We start from the raw sequence: 26,942 nt of genomic DNA, 5'->3' as shown, positions 1-26,942 counted from the left end.
TGCTCAGTGAAAGCTACTGGAGTAAACTGGCAAGTTGTTTCCTGTAACTTTGGCTCGCCTCAGAGACAGTTGCATATTTCGTTTTCTTGAATAATTTGATTTACTTACATTTCCTTAAATGTCATCCGTTACACTTCGTGAAACAGTCTAGTCAGGAAATTTGAATGATTTAGCCATTGATTTAAAGACGGAAGCAAATGACCTTGTTTGTGTACCTGGAGTTTGTCAATTTTGCCGGTTCATACAGAAATCTGGACCGGTAACTGAGAATTGTTTATTCAGTGTGTGTGTGAGAGAGGGTGAGGGAGAAAGAATTTATTAATTGTTGCTCTTTTCCTTACATTGGACGAGAAGCAGTTAAGTGCATAATCTTGCACTGATTATGGAAAAAAAAACTTTATTGGCTCACATTTCCAAATCTGTCTGTTGTGTTGGGAATTTGAGCAGCAATTATGTTGAAAATGCTTTTGTTTGACAAAGCATTTGCAATTGCAGTTAGGTGATGAGTGTTCAAGGATTTAAAACTAGGGAATGCTGTGAAATGTGGGCATTGTTTTAGGTGTATACTTTTTGCCAGCACTTGAAGCTGCGATACAAGAGAAGTAGGAGTGAGCAAGTGGGTGGTCAGAGCGACAGGTAAAAGGATCAAGAACCGAGTATTGGGTTATGTAATTCAAATTAACCTTGATTTGAGGGTAACCTGAGCTCAGTCTATTCTCTTCCTATAGGGGTCTGCCTGCCTCCCCATGGTGTCTACATTTAAAACAATAAACTATTCTGAATACAGAGTTCCAGCTCAGTCATGGGACATTCTATAGAATCCCTGCAGTGCAGAAGGCCATTCGATTCATCAAGTTTGCACCGACCCTCTGAAAGTGCACCCTACCTGGGTCCACTCCCCCGCCCTATCCCTGTAACCCCACTAACCCGCACATCTTTGGTCACTAAGGGGAAATTTAGCATGGCCAATCCACCTAACCCGCACATCTTTGGACTGTGGGAGCAAACCGGAGCACCGGGATGAAACCCACGCAGACAAGGGGAGAACATGCAAACTCCACATGTCACCCAAGGTCAGAATTGAAACAGGTGCCTGGCACTATGAGGAAGCAGTGCGACCCACTGTGCCACCATGCCATCTAATGTCTGGCTACTGGACCGGGATAAGTGACATTCAAAAGGTATTGAGGGACTAAGATTCTGAAGGATGAATGTCATTATCATAGTTTGCTCAACACATTTTATGGGACATGTTCCTAAAATATTCCAAGATAAAGTTTGTCCTTTGTTAAGCTGTGAAACTAATGCATAACCTTAAAACGTCATATATGGTTGGTGAATATCTAAGTGGCATTTTACAAGGTCACATTCATCCGAATCATTCCATGGATTAAACAATGCTGAGTTAACTGTGTTAATATTTCGCTGTAGTTGACAATGGGAGCGCACTCATCTTACTGATTCAGTAAGAATGAACAACAACACCTCCTCCACAATAGCCCCGCAAGGCTGCGTACTTAGCCCCCTACTCTACTCCCTGTACACACACGACTGTGTAGCAAAACTTGGTTCCAACTCCATCTACAAGTTTGCTGACGATACGACCATAGTGGGCCGGATCTCAAATAACGATGAGTCCGAATACAGGAGGGAGATAGAGAACCTAGTGGAGTGGTGTAGCGACAACAATCTCTCCCTCAATGCCAGCAAAACTAAAGAGCTGGTAGTTGACTTCAGGAAGCAAAGTACTGTACACACCCCTGTCAGCATCAACGGGGCCGAGGTGGAGATGGTTAGCAGTTTCAAATTCCTAGGGGTGCACATCTCCAAAAATCTGTCCTGGTCCACCCACGTCGACGCTACCACCAAGAAAGCACAACAGCGCCTATACTTCCTCAGGAAACTAAGGAAATTCGGCATGTCCACATTGACTCTTACCAACTTTTGCAGATGCACCATAGAAAGCATCCTATCAGGCTGCATCACACCCTGGTATGGCAACTGCTCGGCCCAGGACCGCAAGAAACTTCAGAGAATCGTGAACACCGCCCAGTCCATCACACAAACCTGCCTCCCATCCATTGACACCATCTACACTTCCCGCTGCCTGGGGAAAGCGGGCAGTATAATCAAAGATCCCTCCCACCCGGCTTACTCACTCTTCCAACTTCTTCCATCGGGCAGGAGATACAGAAGTCTGAGAACACGCACGAACAGACTCAAAAACAGCTTCTTCCCCACTGTCACCAGACTCCTAAATGACCCTCTTATGGACTGATTTCATTAACACTACACCCTGTATGCTTCATCCGATGCCAGTGCTTTTGTAGTTACATTGTATATGTTGTGTTGCCCTATTATGTATTTTCTTTTATTCCCTTTTCTTCTCATGTACTTAATGATCTGTTGAGCTGCTCGCAGAAAAATACTTTTCACTGTACCTCGGTACACGTGACAATAAACAAATCCAATCCAATCCAAAGACGGTGGGTCAAGCCTTGATTCAAAAATGTAGATACAACTCTCTGGTGAGGGAGTGCTGCACTGTTGAAAGTGTTGCCATTTGGATGAGACAATAAACTGTGACCCCATTTGCTCTCTAAGTAGCTCTGAAATATCACATGGTACTTTTTACAGAAGAGTAGGAAAGTTCTCCTGATGTCTTGACCAACATTTATGCCTCAATCAATATTAAATAGATGGTCATTTATCTCATTGCTGTCTGTAGTATCTTGCTGTGCACAAATTGGCTGCCGTGTTTCTTACATGATAACAGTATCAATGCTTTACTCGTGGTCTACACAATTGATGCACAATAAGCGCTTTGGCCCGCCTGAGATTGTGAAAGGCATTATATAAACATAAGTTCCATCATTTTATTTTTCACAAATTTTTGTGCTAGATTTATATTTGCTTCTCTCCAGTTTGAGGGTAAATTCTCTTCATTCAGCTGATTACTTCCACGTATGTTTTCCATGCAAGTAGTGTAGCTGAGAAGGTGATGACGGATCTGAGCCAATGGTGTCCAGGATTGGCGACAAGGAGATGCAGAGAAATGGGCTAACTCTCCCTCTTAGTTTCTTTCTTGTCTTCTCAGGATATCTCAACTCTAACTTGCAGCTTTCTCACTGGTAACATTGGGAAACTGGATCAAAGCAGCATCTCCTGTGTGGAGCAACTTGAGTTGAAGACTTCTCCAGCACGGGGGCCAAGATTACCTGGAGCTAATCAGCAGTTTTACTTGCATCTTACCCCAACCTTGAAAAGAGAGAAAATGTATCTCGTTGCTCATGTCCCAATGCAAATAAAATGGGTTGGTGAACATGCTTGCCATTTCTTCATCGGGAATTGGAATGATAGTGATGGATAGCCTTTGGGTTAACTTCTGTCGGAAAATAAACCAACTGAACTATAAAGCAATCCTCATTACTAATCAACCTCTCCTGGCACTGCTTGCTTTCACTAAGATAGATTACTAAAAGAACAACCAACAGGCCTGACAAAAAGGGTCTTAGATCACCTGATGGCATATTTCCCACATCCCAACATCATTTATTCCTCTGTAGTTTGGCAAATGCTTATAAATTTTCAGTATCTTCTCCACAAGGTCTGAAAGATCAGCAGGAAATCATTAGCTATCGATTTTTAAAGAAGTGTACAGTTAAATACTGTATTTATATATTAAATATTTAAAAAATGATACAATTGTGTTAGAAGCAGCTCAGAAAAGGCTCACGTCACTCATTCCTGGGATGATGGGTTTAACTCATGAAGAAATGTTAAACAAGTTGGGCCTGTACCCATTGGAGTTTAAAATAATGAGAGGTGATCATATTTAAACCTGTAAGAGGCTGAGGGCATTTGCGAGGGTGGATACCAGGAGGATGTTTCCACCAATGGGGGAGACTAGAACCAGGGACACACAGTTTAAGAAAAAGGAGTTGACCATTGAAGATGAGGTGAATTTCTTTCTCTCAAAGGGTCGTTCATATGTGGAATTCTCTTCCGCAGAAAGCCGAGGAGATTGAGTTATCGGATTTATTCAATGCGGAGTTAGACAGATTTCTGGTAGACAATGGAATCAAGGGTTATGGGGGGCAGATGACAATGTAAAATTGAGACCACAACCAGATGAGCCATAATCTTATTGAATGGCGGAACAGGTTCAAAGGGCTGAATGGACTCCTCCTAAGTCTCATGTTCCTATGTACCTTCTTTTAAATTTTGATTAACATCAGTAAGAAAATGTAACATCTGGTATGTTACATTTATGCTAAAATCAATCTATTCCAATTGATAAGTGTTGTTCCTAAAGGCAGGTCATTGGCTCAATGTCTGCTGAGGCATGATTATACAGCTATACACTAACATCTCAACAGCTTCCTTAGCATACAGAGTCCTCTGCTTGACAATTTGCAGGTTGTTTGCATTTGACGGCTAAAAGCAAGGAGACATTGTAAGTTTGCAAAAAGTATCTTCTGATCCCCCAGCTCTAATTACCAAGCACATGGAACATGTATTAAAGTTCATCTCAAAGCCTACCCTGCTACATTCCCAATTATCTTTATCATATCAATGATATTTATTCTTTTTACAAAAAGCGATCTTCCCAATTCACATTTTTGTGAGTTACATGCGATGGAGGTAAATATTAGGGATTTGAGATTAGTAATGGCATTACTTGAAGAACAGCAGGAACTCACCCATAGCTTCAGCCAATATTCTTCTTGCAATCAGCATCATTAATGATGGAGTAACGGGTCATTCATATCATTGTAGTATTTTCGATCATTGTAGAAGATTTTGGAGAATTTGATGGGGATGTTTGGCACAGGATTTCTTGTGATCAGTCCCACACTGAATGCCGAATGGTAATAACAGCCACTGTTTCCCTTTTATGTCCTGGTGGTTGATGCCCCATTAACTTCATCATCCTTTACTTTAAAGGTGATGTGTTTTTGTTGATTTAAACTATGCTTTTAATTACAATTCAAGATTTCATAAAACTTCCAGGTGTTTTGCGAGCAAGGGCTTCACTGTTGGCCAACTTCATAGATATTGATACGAAATCCTGAGGTAAATTCATACTGCAATCCAGGGTTGTAATGAGTATTTAATCTCTCCTGCAGCCACAGTTATTAACTTTACAACCATGACTATTAATAAGTGAAATACAACTGCTGTTTCTATCTCTACTGTATATGTCTGTAATAATCCCTGAAATGTGGCTGATTCACTTCCAGTACATGTTGCTACTTTTACTGTGCTTATGATACACAGTTAGGGATGTCAGTTTATAACTTCATATGCAGACTTGAAGGATTAAAAAGTCAATATCGATAACCATTCTTAGTTAAATGCCTGCTTTATTCAGTTATTCATTGACAGACTTATAGGGAGAGGATATGAAAACTGCATGTATAATGGAGATTGCTGATCCATAGCAAATAAGCAAATTGTTTAACTATTATTTGCTATTTGGTTAGTCTTTTAAACTCATAACTGGAAAAAAACACCAGTACTGACAAACTTAAAGTATTGTAAATGCATTCAGAGGGCAGTGATAACACTTGTTTAATGCAAATCTGGGTACAGAAGGAACGCTGTAAACACGGAATCATTATTGTTGTCAGCATAAATCCCATTAAATGTATTGTCTCCATAAACTTGTAACCACACTTCATCCCCTTCATCCAAATGAGTTGCAACAGAACCTCCAGCTTGGTCGACATTATTATTCTGAAATTGATCATAAGTAAAAATGATAACTTTGTTGTTTTTGTATAGGCCAACTTTGACATCCTTAGTATAAACAGTAATGTGATATGAAAAGAAATAAACCCCTGCATATGGACAGGTGAATTTGCCAGTCTCTTCATTGTAGTGTTTTTGATCATTGTAGAAGATTTTGGAGAATTTGATGGGGATGTTTGGCACAGGATTTCTTGTCGTCAGTCCCACGCTGAATGCTGAGCGGTAATAATAGCCACTGTCTCCCTTTTCTCCTTTATGCCCTGGCAGTCCAGGAAGCCCTTGCTCTCCATCTACACCTGCTTGTCCAGGCTGTCCTTCATCACCCTTTGGTCCTGGCAACCCTAAAACAAAAGGAAACATAAAATGATGTACACAAGGTTCTACAATGTATACACTTATCAACCATTAACTTCATCATTCTTTATTTTGACTGAATTAAATAGTGTTTATGTGGTTCTATTTTGAATCCACTACCTGACCTGTAAAATTAACAAAAGTCATTCATAGAATGGAAATTACAGTGCCATTCGGCCATACAAACTGCACCAGCCCCGGGAAAGAGCACCTCACTTAAACCCAAACCTCCGCCCTATCCCCGCAACCCAGTAACCCAACCTAACCTTTTTTGGACACGAAGGGCAATTTAGCATAGCTAATTCACCTAACAAGCACGTCTTTCAGGACTTGTGGGAGGAAACCGTAGCACCCAGAGGAAATCCACACAGACACGGGGAGAACGTGCAGACTCCACAAAGACAGTGATCCAAGCCGGGAATCTACCATGCCGCCCCTGGGCTAACCACTGTGCTACCATGCCGCCCCTGGGCTGTGCCAGAATATGGTTCTATTTTTGGCAGATGCCCTTTAGTTCCTGACACAAGTGTGTGAGCAGAGACTGAGATATATTTTTGTCTTCAGTGCATGAGCAGTGTCCTGGTAGAGCAGATCTCCTTGCCCATTATAGGGTTTTAATTCTATTGATTTCCGTGGAATTGGAATGCAAATCGATGGGTTCCACACTCAGCAGGTAATGCACTCGAGGTTGTCGCTGATGCAAAGAGATGGAAATTTATCCCTCTGAGTGTTGACGGACTGTCACTCAAGGTAGACTTGCAGACAAAGCTCAGTCATTCAATGGCCTCAGATGTGCACTTCCCAGCAGGTGCCACTGGGAACAAAACATTCATTTACACAGATCTACTCCCGTTATATTCAATAGAAGAAAACAGTACGGAAATGAGTGAAATAAAAAGAGAAAATCGAGAAAAACCCAGCAGACCAACAGCATTTGTGGAGAGAGAAAAACAGAGTTAACATTTCGAGTTCATATGATTCTTCTTCAGAGCCAGTATTTTATGTTTACAGAAATAAGTGACCCAATCAAATAAGAAATAAAGAATTAAAAAGGGAAATAAAGAAATTGTGATAAAAGGTTGATCACAAAAAAAATCAGAAAGAATTTCTCTGTTCAAATCATTCAATATAGAAACATAGAAACATAGAAAATAGAAGCAGGAGGAGGCCATTCAGCCCTTCCAGCCTGCTCCACCATTCATTATGATCACGGCTGATCATCAAGTTCTATGTCCTGATCCTGCCTTCCCCCATATCCCTTGATCCCTTTAGCCCCAAAAGCTATATCTAATTCCTTCTTGAAATTACACAATGTTTTGGCCTCAACAACTTTCTCTGGTAGAGAATTCTGCAGATTCACCACTCTCTGGGTGAAGAAATTTCTCCTCACCTGAAAGGTTTACCCTTAGCCTCAAACTATGACCCCTAGTTCTCGACTCCCCCACCTTTGGGAACGTACTTTCTGAATCTACCCTGTCTAATCCTGTTGGAATTTTGTAAGTTTCTATGAGATTCCCTCTCACTCTTCTAAACTCCAATGAATATAATCCTAACCAATTTAGTCTTGCCTCATAAAACAGTCCCGCCATCCCCAGGAATCAGCATGGTAAACCTTCGCTGCACTCCCTCCATAGCAAAACCATCCTTCCTCAGTTAAGGACAACAAAACTGCATGCAATACTCCAGGCGTGGCCTCACCAATACCCTATACAATTGCAATTAAACATCTCTGTTCCTAGAACTCAAAACCTCTCGCTATGAAGGTCAATATACCATTTGCCTTCTTTACAGCCTGCTGTAGCATGCTTACTTTCAGTGACTGATGCACGAGGTCACCAAGGTCTCGCTGAGTATCCACCTCTCACAATTTACACCCATTCAAACAATAATCTTCTTTCCTATATTTGCTACCCAAGCGAATAACCTCACATTTATATTGATTAGGCTTTTGTTCTGAGGCTTGGTGTGATACAAAGCAAAATCCACAGGTCAGTTGTGACCTCAGCAGTCTCTGCATAGTTACTATAGTCAGTATTATGTGATTGTGAGTAGTTTACCCCAATGCCGCTCTGATGCATTCTCCATTCTTTTTATCACATTAATAATATGTTCCTTTTACATCAAAAGCCTTTTTAATAATCTTCCCAATCCAAATTTCTGTGAAGTACATATGGTGGAGGTAAATATTAGGAATGGGATGTTAATTGGCCCATGGCATTACATGAAGAAGAGCAGAAAATTACTCATAGACCCTGCCAATATTCTTCTCTCAATCAATATCACTAATATTGATTCAGAAAGAGTGGGGCAGCACGGTAGCATGGTGGATAGCACAATTGCTTCACAGCTCCAGCGTCCCAGGTTCGATTCCGGCTTGGATCACTGTCTGTGCGGAGTCTTCACATCCTCCCCGTGTGTGCGTGGGTTTCCTCCGGGTGCTCTGGTTTCCTCCCACAGTCCAAAGATGTGCAGGTTAGGTGGATTGGCCGTGATAAATTGCCCTTAGTGTCCAATATTGCCCTTAGTGTTGGGTGGGGTTGGGTGGGGTTACTGGGTTATGGGGATAGGGTGGAGGTGTTGACCTTGTGTAGGGTGCTCTTTCCAAGAGCCGGTGCAGACTCAATAGGCCGAATGGCCTCCTTCTGCACTGTAAATTCTATGATAATTCTATGATAATGGATTAACTGGTCATTCACATCGCTGTTTGTGGAGTCATGCTGTGTGCTTCAAGACTACCATGTTGCTACAAAGCACTGACTGCATCTTAAAAGATAACTCATTGGCTGTAAAGCAATTAACATTTTTAGAATCATCCTTAGACAATCTAATGGGCTTGGATTTCCCGGTCAGCAGTGAAGCAATGGTTCTTGTCTGGATGTGCGGGGCTTCAGATTTCTGTACCTTTTGCTTGATGGAAGGATCTGGAAGAAGGCAAAGCCTGGGTGTAAGGGGTCTCTGACAATGCTGCCTTTCTGAGGCAGTGGGAGATGTATATAGAATCAAAATGAGGGTGGCAAGCTTGTGTGATGCATTGGGCTGAGTTCACCACACTCTGCAGTTTCTTGCGAAATTGGGTCGTGCAGTTGCCTTAACAAACAGTGATGCAGCTGGATAGGATGCTCTCTATGGCAGAGGTAGAAGTTTGTGAGAGTCGATGCAGACATGCCGAATTTCTTTTGCTTCCGTAGTATCATTTTGGTATAATTTTACACAGAGTGAAGTGAAGATTGAACCATACGTATGTGATTGAGACAGAATAGGAAATATTAGAAACAACATTTAAATAAATATAAATATGCGCAATCTTTTATAGTGCAGCAATTTGACATTCCAAAAATGTAACATTTGTTTTTCAATCTACTGATGCTGCTCAGCTCTCATTATGGATATAGTATACCTTTAAAAGCCAGACTACATCATATTCAACAGGTTGTGGTTTTGTCAAAGGTTATTATAGCAAGACCAGTAGCATTAAGGGGCAAATTCTTATTGGTTCAGTGGTTTCTAATTGATTGCAGACCGCGGGTCTTCGACTGGGCATCCTTTAGAAAAGTGTAGAATTACTGACAGCCACATCTGGATTTCCATGTTTAACTGAAAATTTGTGGATTCCACAAGTTGCTGTCAATTTCAGAAAAGTAATGATGGCCAATGCTAACCATTTCACCTTCATTACTACTGTAAATTCTGGGCCATATAACTGCATGTTCTTTCTGTTTTTCAGATTGACCTCCCTCCTAATTCAGCCATACAGGCTCAGAAAAATAACTTCTGGTGTGCAAAATGGGCCATTTACAGCAAATATGATAGAAATGGGGAACGTGGGAGAATGGGATGTAATATTGATGGAAGGCAGAGTAATTCAGAAATTTGTGAGAATAATAGATGTCTAATAATAATAATCTTTATTAGTGTCACAAGTAGGCTTACATTAACACTGCAATGAAATTACTGTGAAAATCCGCTGGTCGCCACACTCCGGCGCCTGTTCAGGTACACAGAGGGAGAATTCAGAATGTCCAATTCACCTAACAAGCATGTCGTTGGGGACTTGTGGGAGGAAACCGGAGCACCCGACGGAAACTCACGCAGACACGGGGAGAACGTGCAGACTCCGCACAGATAGTGATCACGCTGGTAATTGAACCCGGGTCCATGGCGCTGTGAAGCAACAGTGCTAACCACTATGCCAGAGTCAAAGGTGGTGGGATGGGTGGTAAGGGGAAGGAAGAGGCATAGGGTGGAAAAAGTCTGAAATGAACCACACAAGAGTGAGAGATATGTGGAAATGGGAAGTATAGTCAATCAAACACTTGATCAAGTAGAAGCCAAAGAATGTTGCTAACATATCACCAATGTAATAAAGAAATGAGTGTAAAGACTGAATAAGATTATAACATGAATATTTAATTCATGGAGGATGTATTTCACACTAAAGGTTCATCAACAGGAAGCGTGAAAATAATCTGTCAACATTTCCCACTTTTCTCATCCTGTGACCTGTAGTCCATTAAAGTGGAAGATTTGAGGTTGGTGACAGCCGATGTGTAAAGCTCTGACCATAATCTCAGTGCAATTAATTCAAAGGCTAAAATATATAGATTAACGGATTAAATGGTGCTGAAAAGCATTCTCCATGTAGATCTGGAAAGAGGGAAAAATAATTTGCTAGATTTTGCAAATATGTTCTGCAGTTTTGATTCCACTAATGCAAACAGGTTGTTAATATCCATTTTCAAGCAATGCCCATTACCTGTTTCCCCTTTTTCTCCTTTTGCACTATCACGGCCATCTCTGCCCGGTTTGCCAGGAAAGCCATTATGGCCAGGACTGCCAGGTATTCCTGCCATCCAGTTTGGGCAACCTTGAATTATTTTGGGAGGCTCTTGCGGAACGGTTGCTGGAGCTTCAGGTTCACTGATGTCAGTGTGAGATTCGTCTTCAGCGACATCTGGTTCAGCGACATCTGGTTCAGCGACATCTGGTTCAGCAACATCTGGTTCAACAATTGCTTCATCAGAATAGCCCAGCCCAACCAAAGCCACCAGCCAGATGAGCCGTTTAAATATCATTTTCACTGCGATAACCAGGTTTTGATCCACGTGACCTAAAAGAGATATATAATCACTTAGCGCAATATATGCAAATTCTTAGCAATAGAAACACATTCTACTTCCCTGTAAATCTTCCTATAAGCCAATCAATGCTGATTTATAATGAACATTTTCATTACAGTGATTTTACAATGGACTGGATCCTCCATTGTGAGTCCGCCCCGCTGCTGGCGAGGACGGAGAATTTGACTGCGCGTTTGCTGGTGGCAGGATTCTCTACCCCCGCCATTTGTCAGTGGGATTTCCTATTGAAGCCACCCCATGCCACCGGGAAACCCACAAGCGAGGGTGCTCTGCCAACGGGTGCAGAGAATCCCGCTGCCAGCGAACCGCTGGAGAATTCTGGCCAATATCTCTCACAGAATCAACAAATATTGAAGTACAGAAGAGGGCCATTCAGGCCACGAGTCTGTGTTGGCTTCTTCAAAGAGCAATCTAGTTACTACAACTTCCTGACTCTTTGCCAATGCCCCCGCACGTTTTTCTCTTTCAAGTGTGATGCGCAATCAATTACTCTCAAGACAAGGTGAGGCATAACTAATAGGCTTTAATCTGCTAGAACTCTTCCCCAGCAGCTTCGATACAGAACGTGAAGGCTGCTGGGATGGCATCAGTTCTTATACCCCGCCTCTCAGGGCGGAGCTATGTACATCAGCCAATGGTAGACTCCTGGGTCTAACCAATGGTCATCCACCTCTCAGGTACCGCAATACCTGGTATTACCACATTCACCCCCTGTTAAAAAGGAGCCCGGCGGGGTGATGGTCAGCGTTAATAGTCGCCTTTCGCATGGTATGACCAGGTATGGAGGTACCGTGATGTCGAGGTAATAACAAAGTGTTCATAGTGCAGCAATCAGTCGATCGGGTGGCCTGGTCGTCCTTCTGGAGCGCCTGGGCTTCGGCGGTGATTCTGATGGGGTCCCGGCGGTTGCGACTCCGGGAACGTGATGTCATCCTCCCAGGCAGCTTCGTCACCCCTCGGCGGCGCTGTTGGGGTGAAAGGTGGACAGGGGGGGAAGGCGCCTGTCGGGGGCGTCGGTGTGTGTTCGGTGTGTGAGCGCTGGGCGGTCGGGGCCTGAAAGGGGGGTTGCCGATAGTCGCTGGAGACCGCGGCTATGGCGTGGGCCTGGCAGACCCCCACATAGTGGCCCTTCTTGCCGCACCCTTTGCAGGTGGCGGTGCGGGCCGGGCAGCGCGGGCGGGGATGATTCGCCTGCCCGCAGAAGAAACAGCAGTGATCGGCGGTGTTAGCGGGCCGTCTCGCCGCGCAGGCTTGCGGGGTCAGGGGAAATGTCTGAGGGGCTGCCGCTATGGGGTGCCACGCAGCCCAGGGGGCCGCCGCGCGATCGGGAGCAAAGGACAGCGTGTTTTTATATGCAACGTCCATGGACTCCGCCAGGGCCCGTGCCTCTGCAAGTCCCAGAGTGTCCATTTATAGGAGCCTTCGGCGGATATCGGGGGAGGTCATACCTGCCACAAAAGCATCCCTGATCAAAAGTTCCGTGTGCTCGTTCCCCGAAACTGGCGGGCAGACACAGTTTCGGCCCACCACCAGCAGCGCCCGGTAGAAGTCTTCCAACGTTTCCTCGGGGCTTTGCCTCCTAGTCGCCAGCAGGTGACGAGCATAGACCTGGTTCACAGGGCGGATATAATGTCCTTCTAGCAGCTCGATCGCGGCCGCATAATTCGCCGCCTCCTAGATAAGAGGGTAGATCCCAGGGCTGACCGGTGAGCGTAGGAGATGCATCTTTTGTCCTTCTGTGGGGGTGTCGGCGGCCGTGTGGAGGTAGCCCTTAAAGCACGCCAGCTAATGTTTGAAAATAGTAGCACAGTTGTCCACGTGGGTGCTGAGCTGAAGGCACTCCGGTGTGATACGGAGATCCATCCTTTCAACTGAATTTGTAGCAGATTAAATTGATGCGCAATCAATTACTCTCAAGACGAGGTGAGGCATAACTAATAGGCTTTAATCTGCTAGAACTCTTCCCCAGCAGCTTCAATACAGAAAGTGAAGGCTGCTGGGACGGCATCGGTTCTTATACTCCGCCTCTCAGGGTGGAGCTATGTGCATCAGCTAATGGTAGACTCCTGGGTCTAACCAATGGTCATCCACCTTTCAGGTACCGCAATACCTGGTATTACCACAAAGTATTTATCCAAATGCCTTTTGAACACTGACATTGAATCTGTTTCCACCACCCTCTCAGGAAGTGCATTCCGAATCCTTACCATTCATTGCACTGAAAAAACATGTCCTCATGTCACCTCTAGCTCTTCTGCCAATCACTATGAATCAATCCTTCAGCCATGGTAAATAGTTTCTCTCTATTTACTCCATGTAAACACTATGATTTTAAACATCTCTTTCAAATCTCCTCTTCTTCTCTGTTCTGAGGAGTACAGTCCCAATTTTACAGCTTGTCCACATAACTATAATCCCGCATTCCTGGAACTGTTGTAGCCCATCTGTCCTTCATCCTCTCCAAAGAACTTCATGTCCCTCCTAAAGTGTGAAGCACAGAATTGTCCACAATCCTCCAAATGTGTTTTACTTAGAGGCTAGCATCTATCATCACGTGATGTGATGTCAAATTGCAGAGGAAAGTTTAACAATGGGATCTGAAGTGAAGGTCAGGAACCTTAACAGAAGATGGGCATCAATATGGAAAAGCTTGTTGACTGGTGCAGGATAGGCTGGACGCAACTACTATATGAAAACACAGCAGGGTTGACGTCCCTGCTGCCGGCTAGACACAAGTCAGGTAGGATGTGCCAACCATTCACTGGGCCTGACATGAAAACAGATGCACAGGCCTGGTTCTTACATTGTAGATCCATCCTGAACTGCCTATGCCCTAAGCTCTGGTATTCCTTCCCTAAACTCACCCATTCCTCTGCCTCTCTCCCCCTTTATGTTGTTCCTTAAAACCAACCTCTTTGATGAAGATTTCAGTCACCATACTCCTTCTGCAGCTCAGTGTCAAATGTCTGACAATACTGCTTGGGATGTTTTACAACATTATGGGCTCTATGTAAAAGCACATTCTTATTGATAAGATGACCACAGCAGTGACAAATGGCTCCAGGATTGAGGCAGTGCAACTGAGCAGGCTGAAAGCATCCAATCGTGGAGCAATTCTGATTGGGAATGCAGAAGAGACCAGTATTAGAGGAGCACATACATCTTAGAGGTTTGTGGGTTGGAGGATATTACAGAGATGAGGAGGTGCGTGCCGTGGAGGGATTGGAAAACGGGAATTTTGGACCACTGTGCCTGGGGGCGGGGAGTGGAGGAACAAAGGGGAGCGGGGGTGAGGATGCAGGCAGACCCACTGTGAAGATTAATGTGACAGAGGCTGAACATATATCAGGTTTAACATGTTTTGATAGTGAACATTGGACATTTCCATTTCCCTTAGCTATACATAGTGACCCCCCTACCTAGTGTACCTCAGTGCCCACTCAGTGACCCTTTCCCTTCTTGATCTTACGTGATCCAGTGCTACATCTAGGTGTGTCCCCAGGGTGCATGTTAGAGGTGGAAGCAGCCTGCTGCTTTCCGCATCCTGTGGACTTTGATGCCCTTGGCAAACGTCCTCTAGAGTGCCAGGAGCTGGAGGCCCTGCTGACTTACTGGAGTCGCTGGCATCACCATACCACCCTGTTCTGTCTGCTGTCTTTGTGATGCGCTGGTGTCAGGAGGGAGGGAGTCAGAAGGACTGGAGCCTGCTGTCATATCCTTGATGGCAGGCCCCGGGTTGGCCTCCAGTGCTCCCTCCTCCCTGACGGTGCTTGAGGGGCCCTGGCGATCTCCACGGGAAGGTAGGACTGCTTAAGTGAACTCCAGAGGGCTCTGACTCATCTGGCTTTGCCAGCCCTGAGGATCACCATTATCTGTACCATGGTGTCGGCGCCCTCACCAATGCTCCTCAATGACTGGGCGACACTCAGCAGTGCCTCGGCAATGTCCATTCGCATCAGGAACACACCCCTCAGCGACTGAGACAGAATGTCTCAGCCATCATTGTCACAAACTGAGCCATGCCTTGGACACCACCACTCAAGACACTGACCTCAGGTTGCTTTCCACTGCAATTGCCACCCTAGCAGTGATGGCCTTGGTGTTATGCATCGTCAGTACCATCTCCTGTGGCATTAGCCTTTGGGACGCCTCCAATCGGCTACGCACTCGCTGGAATGTCACTGACATCCCCTCCTGAATCTCACAGCCGTGTCCTAGGATCTACATCAGCTCTGGGATAATCTTGTACAGAGGCTCAGCATCTGACTGCGGCTTAGCTGAATCATGGGGTCCAGCAGGCCTCTGACTGCTGACTCTCCTGGTGTAACTGCCTCTGCCGGATGTGCATCAGCAATTGTGTGGTGCTCACCAGATTGTGCCCCAGAGGTCTGTCCACTAATTCCGAGGTGTGTGTATCTGCATTGGTGAAAAGTGGGGGTGATAGCTGTGACGTCTCAATGGTGGTCTCCTCGAAGCTCTCCTCCAAGGTGGTCTCTTGGGGTGCGGGACAGGGGGAGGGGGAGAGGGAACGACTGGATAGCCCGAACCCTTCAGATGGAAATTCTGCAAGACAATGGACATATGAACAGTGAGAGGGAAGGACCATTTTGTTTGACATGAGCAACTCACTTGAGACATCACCTGGCTGAAGGGGCAATGTATCCTCACCTCTGAGGCGCAGTGCAACCTTACTATTGATGACTATTTTATCCTCGGACACCGGTGTGATCTCCAGACCTCTGGTACTCCATCCCCTCCCCCTCCCCTCTGGGCCCTTTCTCGCTTATAATGGGCTATCCTCTCCTGTGGGGACAACGAGAGGGCATTGTGAGCCACATGCTTGATGGATTGGGGGGTGTCCATAGAAGTGGCATGTATGGGCACCACACCTGGATATGAAGGGATGCCAGGGAGTTCTGAGGAACAAGCACAAAGATAATATCGGATGTAGGGAGAGTGAGACGTGTCAGCCAGTGATTTGTGGCGGGCAGATTGGGAATGTGAGGGCTGGCAGGCAGAACTAATGCCGGATAGAGGTGGTAACTTACCCTTGCAGCTCGGTTTGGGTTGTTAGTCTTGTTCCGACATTGGATGCTGGTCCTCCTGGTCATGCTGCCTGTGCTGACAGCCGCTGCCACCATCTCCCAGGCAGAATTGATGGCCTTGCTGCAGGTCCTCCGACATTTTGAGAGAACAGGATGCCCCGTCTCCCATTCACAGCCTCGAGAAGCCTGTCCAGTTTGTCAGCCCTAAAGCGGGGATCAGGTCTACGTGTTGCCATTCTTGGGTGTTGACTGGGAGTGAGTGGTGAGGGAGTGTTTAAAAGCAGCTCCCCCTTGTTGGCGGTGAGACTCTGAGGCACAAGTCTGGTGAATCAGACAGCGAGACAGCCAGTAGTAGCGAGAAGCACTTGGGGGCTCATTTCCGCCATTAAGTGCCGTTAAACACTGGCCACCATCTCACCAACGTGGCCGTTAAGAAACACTCCGCAAATCGCATCCAAAATGACACTTAGAACTGTTTGCGTTAAATTGTGCCCTAAGTGTCATTATGGGCGAGTTTGGTGGGATGTTTCCCGTCGGCTTTTTGGATGTAATCCAGGCCTGGATTCACCCATGCTTAGTCATTTTTTTGGGCCTCTGGGAATTTCTTCCTAGGCTAGCCCAGATTTAGAATGTTTTTCAGCAGTGGGGAGCTGAACTTGCTGGTGTGACCGGCACCTCAGAGGCCAGGTTGCCATTTTGAAAGAGTGCCCCAATCTCTAAGTGAGCTTGAGGGCCCCCACATCCCCCAACCCATGGACAATGCCACCCCCCAACCCCTCCAACCAAGTGAGTCAGTGGCAGGAGAGCTATGGGGGCACTGAGGACCCCCACTTACAGGTCCTTCCAATACCCCTTTCAGGACCTCCCCTTTCAGGACCAGCCGTTCACCTCCCTCAACTTTTATGAAGCTCCTTCATCCACCTCCTTCACCCGCCCACCCTCCATACCCCCTTCATCCCCGCTTTCATGGGTATGGCCCCCTTCAGGCACCGACCCTTGGAAGTGACAACCTGGCACCTGAGCACCCTGGCACTTCAGAGTTCCTTGGTGCCAGGCAGAGTGGCAGGGTACTGCCCTGCCCTGTCCCCGAACTCCTGGGGGGCTCCAATGGCCTCCAAGAACCCCAAAGTGGCCATCACACCTAGTCTCCGCTTGTGGAGACCAGTACCAATTGGCACCCGGTTGAAGCTTCGCTGGTGCGGCCGGTGACTCATGTGCGCGGGGAGAATGCAGGCTCAACTAGGCCGCGCATATTTAAATGAGCCTTATGATTTGTATGATTATAAATATGATTGTCTGGATTATGCCCGGGGAGGGTGTGATTCAGATCGCACCAGGCACTGTGGGTTGGGTGAAGCCCGATTCGGGTCTCTCTCTCAATGCTCCCGACTCGATCAGATTGTCGCAGGGTGCGACGCGATGGGAAAATCACACCCATTAGTTCTAATATTTACCAATACAAATGTAAGTTGGGTACAAAGCTATTTAAGCCAGTTGTACAGCAATCCATTGATGACTCACGCAGCACCGTAGTGGACTGATATTGGAGCTCCTGATGGGAAATGGAAATACAAAAGTAATATTTTTTGATTTTTTTACACCTCAGTTAAACATGTAGATGAGTCTTTCTTTTCAAATAGAAGGTAGTTATCTAGTTGTAAATATAAATGCTCAGAGATTTAAACAACTTCAGCAACCTTTTCTTTCATATTTATCACCTCCATGAACATTGCTCCATTTTCCTTTCAATCAGTCAAATTACATTGATTATTCTTGCTGAAGCAGCATTGTTTGGTCCTGTGGTCTAATATTTCATTTTGCAGCCATTCAGCGATGACATGGGATATTTGGGCCTCTTTGAGTGTGCGCACATTTAGTCGATTGGCAGCAGGACTGTGATAGGAATCCAGAGGACATCACACTGTTTATAGTTCAGGATCACTACTGTAAGAGACAAGTCGTTCAAATCACAGGTACACTTTACCTGGACAGCCAGGAGGCTGGCTGATTCATTTCCGACTTTGGTGGTTCACAAATCTATGATTATTAAGATCAAGACAAATATTTATTGACACTTCAGTCATATAATACGGATTGACCCAGCTTTATTGTAGTAAAGCAAAACAGAAGGAGAAAGACTCACTGATTGGTTGGTGCGAGGATGTTCCAGAAAATCTGTGAAATATTCAGTGCATAGATTGAGGCAGAATTTTCCTCGGAAGAGCAATGGGATTCCTGGTGTGATTGGGGTGGGCAGTGATGGAACATGGATCGGGGAATCTTTGCCCATTTTAATCCTGGTCCAATTTTCTAACGGAGCTGAGGTGTCACTTGTGTGTCATTGCCAACTTCAACGAGCAAGTGATTTATGCTTCACGTTTTCTGTCACTCGTGCTATAATAATGCTAAGCATAAGGAATGGCTGTACAAAACATTGCATTAACAAAGCACCGTATCATCCATGTCAGAAATTTCTCTTCATGTACAATAGGGATAATTTTAATTCCCAATAATGGGTGAGTGGGTTGAGTGCTAAGTCAAAATGTTAAAAAACAAAGGGCGCCATGTGACACATGGTTAGCACTGCTGCCTACAGCGCTGAGGGCCCGGGTTCGACCCCAACCCCGGGTCACTGTTTGCACATTCTCCCCATGTCCGTGTGGGTTTCACCCCCACAACCCAAAGGTGTGCAGGTTGGGGGATTGGCCACACTAAAATTGCCCCTTAATTGGAAAAAATAATAATTGGGTACTCTAAATTTATATTTTAAAATATGTTAAACAATCACTGAAACGGGAAAACCTGCATTGCCACAGCTGACAGCAACCAATCAAAAATTCAATTACCCTTGGAAAGGGGGTACAATGAAAGATGGGACATTTGATTTTCTCTCCCCTTTCAACGCATCACACTGGCGATCGATGATACTTTGTCCTGGCGACAACCGATTTTTAAGTTCCCACAGGCAGCAACTATACTGGGATTTCACCAAAAGCATTTTGATGCGGACAATCCGAGCAATCTTTCAGGGTCAGCAGTAGGTTTGGACAGAAACTTTCAGTGTGTAGCACCATAGCCGAATCAATCTCAGGACCTGACTAGTAAACTACTGGCTGAATAGAAGAGGGGCATTCTATTCAATTGGTTCATTGGGAGATTGTTCGAGAAACTCTAGCCATAATATGTAGTGCCAGTGAAAGTTTTTGTCCACACTATCTAAAGTTTAAAGTTTGTATATTAGCTGCGGTTCATTTGTTGGAGTCTAAACGCTATGGGTTCAAGTCCCACTTCAGGACTTGAGCGCAAAAGTCCAGACTGGCGCTCCTGTGCATTATTGAGGGAGTGCTGCACTGCTGGAGGGGCTGACTTTCACATGAGGCATTAAGCTGAGGTGCAGGCTGCCCTCTCAGATCCCACACAATTCTCTCATTACCAAAGCCACCATCTCTTCATTACTGCCTCCCCATTTCCCCAAACCCCATGACAATCACCAACTCTTCCCCCCCCCCCCACCCCCCGTCGACCCCAGCTGCCTCCCCCATGATATCCCACTATAATCCTGATCACCCACCTCTTTCTCCCAATCTGAATACCTCCCATTAATTTCCCTGGCATCCATGCAATCTCTAACCTATTTTCCCCCCTCTCCTAGCTTCAACCACGATGCTGACTCCCAACAATCATATATCTGATTCATAACGGCAGCCTTTTCTGAAGAACCTCCCTGTTCTAATCTACCTTTAAGAGATAGCAGCATGACATCATGAGAAAAGAAGTGTGTCATGTGATCCAGTCCTAGTTTCACTTTGGCCTGTGAGCAGAACATAGCAGATGCAGCTGATGTCTTTAAGCTTTCTATCTTTTTATAACAGTTAATATATGCCTAGTCAAATAAATAAATCCATAATGTGTTTACCCAATCACTTATGAGTGATTGGTGCTTTTATATCATGAGAAAACACGGCACACCCCAGCCAATAGGCTGCCAAAATTATCAATCAGGTTGGCTTTTGGGTGGCGGGTCTGATTTTAAACAATTATCCATATCATGGAGTTAATATTCCATGGCCTCTGGTGACAGACTTCCTCCTTAGTTTCCGATCCTAATGAATATCGGGGCCATTTCCATTGCAATGATTGGTGATTATGCAAGCAAATAGATTACATACAGCAAGATCCCATATCCATCAATAAATTAAACCGGCTGATTATACTTTTCAAAATTACTGGCAGCAGTAAGAATGTTGCTTGAAACTGAAAGTCAACTTGCTGATTTCTATGTCTTGAATCTCTGGAAGAGACAGGGCCTCAGCTTAATGTCATCGCCAAAGGATGACATCTCCACACTGCATCAGTGTTCATCATTTTTTCCATCTTAGTCCTGATTATAAACTCTGATCAAGGGCTTGAACCCATAACCTTCTAAATCTGCAGGCAAACCTACATTCTTCTAACCTGGAGAGGACGGTGTAATCCATTTTGCCAGTGTCAAAGCCAAGTTACAGCTAGGAGGAATGTAAAACTGCTGCCAGCAATGTGAAGAGCTGCACGGAATGTGGATAAATATATCGAGAGAGCCTCTTGAGAAACCAGTTTAAAAGAAAGTTGTACGTCAGGCACTATAGTTGACAGGGGCATTTAATCTTAGTATCAAGAGTAATAGAAATAATGATAAGAGGATCTATATCAGAAGGCCACCTGTTTATAAAAATGACCAAAAAAACATCAAAAAACTAGGTCCTGGGAAATTAGTTCCACCAATTTTAGAAAAAATAGAGCAAGACGTTTTAACATGATGGAGTCGGGGTGGATGGCTTGTGGCGTTCGCCACCCCACCTCCCCAAGAATAACACTGATTGCCCACTGATATTACCAGTGTGTGGCCAAGGTGTTTTACTGCCCAGACCTCATTCACATTTGTGCGTGATCAGCAACCTGCCCCAAACCAGCAGGAAGTGGCAGTTGGGTGCAATTTTGTGTGGCTGGGGAGGGGAGATCAAAACTATAGTCCCTGGCACTCAAGTAAGTAGTAGATGAGCCCTGCTCACCCAATAGGAAAATTATAAAAATAAACTTGTGGTCCTGGCTTCACTTGATAGCACGGTGGCACAGTGGTTAGCACAGCTGCCTCACAGCGCCAGGGACCCGGGTTCAACTCCAGCCTTGGGTGACTGTCTGTGTGAAGTTTGCACATTCTCTCCGTGTCTGTGTAGGTTTCCTCCGGGTGCTCCGGTTTCCTCCCACAGTCAAAAGGATGTGCAGGTTAAGTGGATTGACCACGCTAAAAAATTGTCCCTCATTGTGTGCCCAAAGGATGCGTAGGTTAGGTTGGGTTATAGGGTTATGGGGATAGGGCGGGGGGGGGGGGGGCCCTATGTAGGGTACTCTTTCAGTGGGTCAGTGCAGACACAATGGGCCGAATGGCTTCTTTCTTCACTGTAGTGATTCTATGATTCTTGCCGAAAGGTTAACCTGCTGGTAAAATCACATCTGCTTGCCCACTCAAACCTAGAGTTAAAAAGTTTCAGTCGGAACATGCTGATTCAATCTAGGCCCGATTTACCTGTTTCAAGAAGCATCATGCTTGTTTTTGGCTGGTGTCCCTCTTGCCTGATCGGTCGGGCAGGTCAAAGTTGGAGTCTTTGATCAGACACCCCGGACTGGGATTTTGCTCACAAGGTAATTCTTGATGTAAGGACCGAATGTGGGTCTGGAATCCATGCGGGAGGGCAGTGAAACTGTAATCTTCCTGGCAGCAGCCAATTAAGAGGCCAATGCCATGATCGTTGTCCATTTAAAGGCTGTCTAGGTGTAACACTGCAGCCTCAAATACATCATCGATGGTGCTGGACACTGCTCAGGCTGCAAGAAGACTATCAAGACTCCTTTATGTATAGGCACCAGGTCCAGGCAGGCAGGCCCAGTGTTTGGAGGGGTAGCACCAGGAATTACGTCAAAGCAAGTGGTTGGGGGTGGGGGGCACAGAGGCAGCTGTTGCTGCTGGGGACATCCCCCCTTTGGGGCATGGAACATTTAGGAACCAATTCCCCCATCCCCCATCTTGGGAAGCCACCAGGTGACCACTTCCACACATCTGGTGGCCTCTCCACATAGCAAAGGACTGTGCTGAACTGGAAAAGTCCCAGTGATTTGGGAAAATGGCTAACAATTGGCCTTTTAATTATATAATTAGCTGCAGCTCACCTCCAGTCAGCCGATGGTCGAGCCCAATGCTATGTCTCTGGTAATGTATCCTGGGGCATGTTACGAGGCGATGCCTCTTTATATTTGAAAGTATGATTTTGCAACTTTCCACTAACTGGAGCTTTTGCCATTTGAACTGAGATGGAGACTGAGACCAACTGAATAAAAATGCAAAACCACGTTCCAAGATGAAGGTGAGAAACATCTCAGTGGGCTGGGAAGAGACACATTTCTTGTAATCCTGACACCCATCAAAACTCATTAAAAATATAAAATACTGGATTTTGAAACAATAGCTATTATAGATAGACCCACTCAATGCCCCTCAGAAATACACAATGGGTGAAGTATTTCAAAGCAAGGCTGCAGTGATTGCAAGTATCACAGGTTGTGTCCAGAAATTCTTCAGCAGAGGAGGCAGGCTAAAGGCTGCTCTCACTCCCTCTCTCTCTTTTGGAAAAAAGGTGTCACACAGTTCGAGATACCAGTGCTACCAGAAATCTACCAGCCAACCAAGATCTCGTAATAATTACCAAATCTTCTACATCTGACCACATCCAAAAAAAAGCTAACCTGAGTAGACTGCAGCATTTAAAATCTACATCTCAAGGACAATCAAAGGACACTTAATCATATGTTATTTTATCTTTTTTTTAAATTGGATTTTAACTTCTCTTATTTCTGATACAAGTATGTGTGGAGGGCTGTATTAGGGCAAAAGGCATTTTTATTATTTTTCTCTGCTTTAGTGGTTAATAAATTAGCTTTTTCTTTCACTCAAGGAAACCTTGTTTGCTTGCCTTCTTATTGCTCAAAGTTTAAATAGTTAAATTTATTCTGATTTGGAAAAGGCAAATACTTGTGAAAAAGAAACTGAAACTTTAATGTGATGAACTGAGGAGATTGAATAGAGGAGACCACATTCACCCCTTGTTGCCTGGTACTTCCTGACGCCTTTTGCTGCCACTTTCCTATCTCCTCGCACATCTCCAGTGGGTTGGCAAAATCCCTGCCCATGAGCAAATTTGAATGCCCAACCAGTTTCTGTTGGGTGGACTAGACTAAAATCTCCACATTAATCAACTGATGTTGCCTATTTTACGCTCTTCTGGTGGTCACTTCAGCTTTTAATTAAATTTAGAATCTGTGTCAGAAGATGTGCATGTGCTATCCAGACACAATTTTTCCAACTCGAGAACATTCTTCACCAGCAAGAAGCCAATTCTATTTGCTCTTCCCCTGCAGTAGTGAGCAGGTACGGTTACTTTGCGTGATTTCCTCAAAGCTGATATGTCACGAAGTTATCCTGGTTACATTCCCAAAAAGCACAATCAATCATCCTTAAAAAGTCACTAATATCAACGAAACCTACAAAGTCCGGATTTGGCAAACAATACAGGCAGATCTCTTGCATATTTTCACATTTCTCACATCAAATCTTACCACAAGCAAATCTCGCAGACATCTACATTCTTTATGTAATTTAACCTTATCTAATAATAGAGCAATGCTACTGAAGTGGAATTCTTTAGTCTGGAGCATACATGAGCAATGCCTACCTCCAATTAACCCAAGCATAGCTGTTTTTAATATTACATTTACTCTAAGTTGGCACCTTAGTAGGCTTTCTACAGATACTTCAATAGAGGAGGCTCAGTGCCATCCTTTAACAATTGTACTTTTCACATTGATGTGATCATCTGACAAAGTCTGAGACAGACATCAAATTGGCAGTGCAGGATTGGTATGTTTGAAATTTAGAAAACTATATTTGAAGTCGTTTTACAGAGAAAACAGTGTACAAAATGTGTAAAGTTAGCTAACGAACATATTTGTGAATGCTGCAGATTCTAATCATTTCAACGACCATGCGGAAAGAAACATTACAATGTTTTAATCAACTGTTCATATGAAAACTCAAGATATTTCTCATGAAAGAGACACTTTAAAATTAAAAAAAAAGCTGAATGTTACCGTCAGTTTGTGTTGTCCTTCCCTTTCACTGGGAGATGAAATCCTTGCAAAGTATCCAAGGCTGGAGTTACATGATCTGGCTCTCCTGTTGCTTGCTCCACATGGAATTGTCTGTCACTTTGAACAGAGATCCTATTTGGCAGCTGACAACTTGGTCATCATTAATAGTGTTTTTTTTATAGACACGAGGTCTAAGAAAGCTCTTAGGAGATACGTAAACTGCACCACTCGCAAAAAGTACTTCAAAATATTTTGCAAATGGGATAAAATGAAGAGCATCTTCTTCACATTTCAAAATAGATTACAGTAAAATGGAGCTTAACATCATTCAATTAATATTTTGATTGGGTTCAAGTTTAACATTTGCGAATGTTGGTTTTTTGAACAATTATATCAACAGTATATATCACCGTTTACCATTATTGGATGTTACAGTGACTGACATACTACAGCACTATATTTAGGTATGAGATATTAAAATTATATTTATATCTGTTGCAAAAGGTCGAGCCAGCTCATAGATGGAGGTTTCAGAGCTCAGATGTAAAAATAGCACATTCTGGAGAATGACAGCATAGCTTGTGGCTAAAGATTAACTTCACTTATTTGGGCGAGATTCTCCGACCTCGCACCGGGTCGGAGAACCAGCGGAGGGGGGGGGGGCGCGATTCACGCCGGTTGGGGGCCGCTCTACGTGGCACCCCCGGCGATTCTCCACGCGCGATGGGCCAAGTGCCCACCGAGTCCCGCCGGCAGCGTTCACGTGTGGTCCTACCCTGCGGGACCTTGGCGTTCATGTGGCAGGGGTGACCTGTTGAAGGGAAGGGGGGATCCAACCCTGCGGGGGCCTCCATGGTGACCTGGCCTGCGATCGGGGCCTACCAATTGGCGGGCAGGCTTACCCTGGTGGGGGCCTATGTTCCTCCGTGCCGGGCCCCTGTAGCTCTCTGCCATGTTGCTTTGGGGCCGGCACGGAGAAGGCAACGCATGCGCGAACTCACGCCGGCCGTAGCGCGCATGTGCGAACTTGCGCCGGCCGTAGCGTGCATGCACGGACCCACGCCACCAATTCTGACGGCGGTATTGGCAGCTGGAGCAGTGTGAGGCTCTCCAGTGCCGTGCTGGCCCCCTGTACGGTGCGGGATCGCTGCTCCTAGGGGCCTGTTGATGCCGGCATAAAATGCTCCGCCGTTTACGACGGTGTTAACACTTAGCCCCAGGATCAGAGAATCCCGCCCATTGAGTTGGGAAAAAAGTACCATATTTTAATTTTTCCTTCCTTTTTTGCAGATTTGTTCAGATTACATATTTGCGATTGAAAGGTGACCCATTCCCTGTTGTTAAAGAGGGCAGGAGGGCAATTAAATCAGCAGAGAGAGGGTGAGGGAAGATTCAAGTGACTGAGACTCAAGGCAGAGGCACCATCAGGGCTCACATTTGAAGCATGACCATTTTTTGTGAGGATACTGGAAGCTTTGGCAATTTATGGAGAACCTCCAATCGAGAAAGAAGGGAGACAAAAAGCAGAAAACTGTAAATTAGTTAGCCTGACATTTCTCACTGGGAAAATGTTAGAAACCATTGGGAAGGAGGTGGTTGCACGGCATTTAGAAAATCACGGGCTGGATTCTCTGGTCCTCCAGTCGTTTGTTTCTTGGCGGCGTGCCGTTCGTTGGTGGTGGGATTCATTACTCACGCTTGTCAATAGGATTTCCAATTGAACGCACGCCATGACGCCGGGAAACCTGCAGGTGGGGATGTGCTGCCAATGGGAACAGGGGACCCCAATGGCCAGAGAACTCTGGCCCAGATTGCAATCATTAGAGTTGACATGTTTTTGTGAAAGGGAAACCGTGTTTGACAAATTTATAAAATTATTTCTTTGAGGATGAAACATATAGGGTGGATAAAGGCGAACCAGTAGATGTTGTGGGGGCGATTTTCCCAAATGGAGCCCAAGTGTTCGTGCCGTCGTGAACGCCGTCGCGTTTCACGACGGCGCGGACCGGGCCCGGGTACGACCGATTCTGGCCCACATAGGGGGCCAGCACGGCGCTGGAGCGGTTCCATAAGACCATAAGACATAGGAGCGGAAGTAAGGCCATTCGGCCCATCGGGTCCACTCCACCATTCAATCATGGCTGATTTCAACTCCATTTACCCGCTCTCTCTCCATAGCCCTTAATTCCTCGAGAAATCAAGAATTTATCAACTTCTGTCTTAAAGACACTCAACGTCCCGGCCTCCACCCCCTCTGTGGCAATGAATTCCACATACCCACCACTCTCTGGCTGAAGAAATTTCTCCTCATCTCTGTTCTAAAGTGACTCCCTTTTATTCTAAGGCTGTGCCCCCGGGTCCTAGTCTCCCCTGCTAATGGAAACAACTTCCCTACATCCACCCTATTTAAGCCATTCATTATCTTGTAAGTTTCTATTAGATCTCCCCTCAACCTCCTAAACGCCAATGAATA

The 26,942-nt window shown here is 45.1% G+C and overlaps 1 protein-coding gene across 1 annotated transcript; it reads right to left on the bottom strand.

Annotated features, from left to right (window-relative positions):
- Positions 1-5,346: 5,346 nt before the first annotated feature.
- LOC140389945 (adiponectin-like) lies at positions 5,347-24,652 on the bottom strand. The gene is made up of 3 exons (XM_072474627.1): positions 24,470-24,652; positions 10,862-11,215; positions 5,347-6,095 (listed from the first exon to the last, which is right to left on the bottom strand). Exons 2-3 carry the CDS (start codon positions 11,178-11,180, stop codon positions 5,575-5,577), a joined length of 840 nt encoding a protein of 279 aa, XP_072330728.1. The 5' UTR covers positions 11,181-11,215; positions 24,470-24,652; the 3' UTR covers positions 5,347-5,574.
- Positions 24,653-26,942: the final 2,290 nt, after the last annotated feature.

The sequence above is a fragment of the Scyliorhinus torazame genome, chromosome 14 (assembly GCF_047496885.1).
Source record: "Scyliorhinus torazame isolate Kashiwa2021f chromosome 14, sScyTor2.1, whole genome shotgun sequence".
Classification (NCBI taxonomy): domain Eukaryota; kingdom Metazoa; phylum Chordata; class Chondrichthyes; order Carcharhiniformes; family Scyliorhinidae; genus Scyliorhinus; species Scyliorhinus torazame.
This window is presented reverse-complemented; position numbering and strand designations above follow the sequence as displayed.

Coding starts and splice junctions, on each gene's coding strand:
- LOC140389945 (XM_072474627.1), bottom strand. CDS start 11,180: ATGATATTTAAACGGCTCATCTGGCTGGTGGCTTTGGTTGGGCTGGGC. Junction 6,096..10,861: donor AGGAGAAAAAGGGGAAACAG/GTAATGGGCATT, acceptor CTTTTGTTTTAG/GGTTGCCAGGACCAAAGGGT.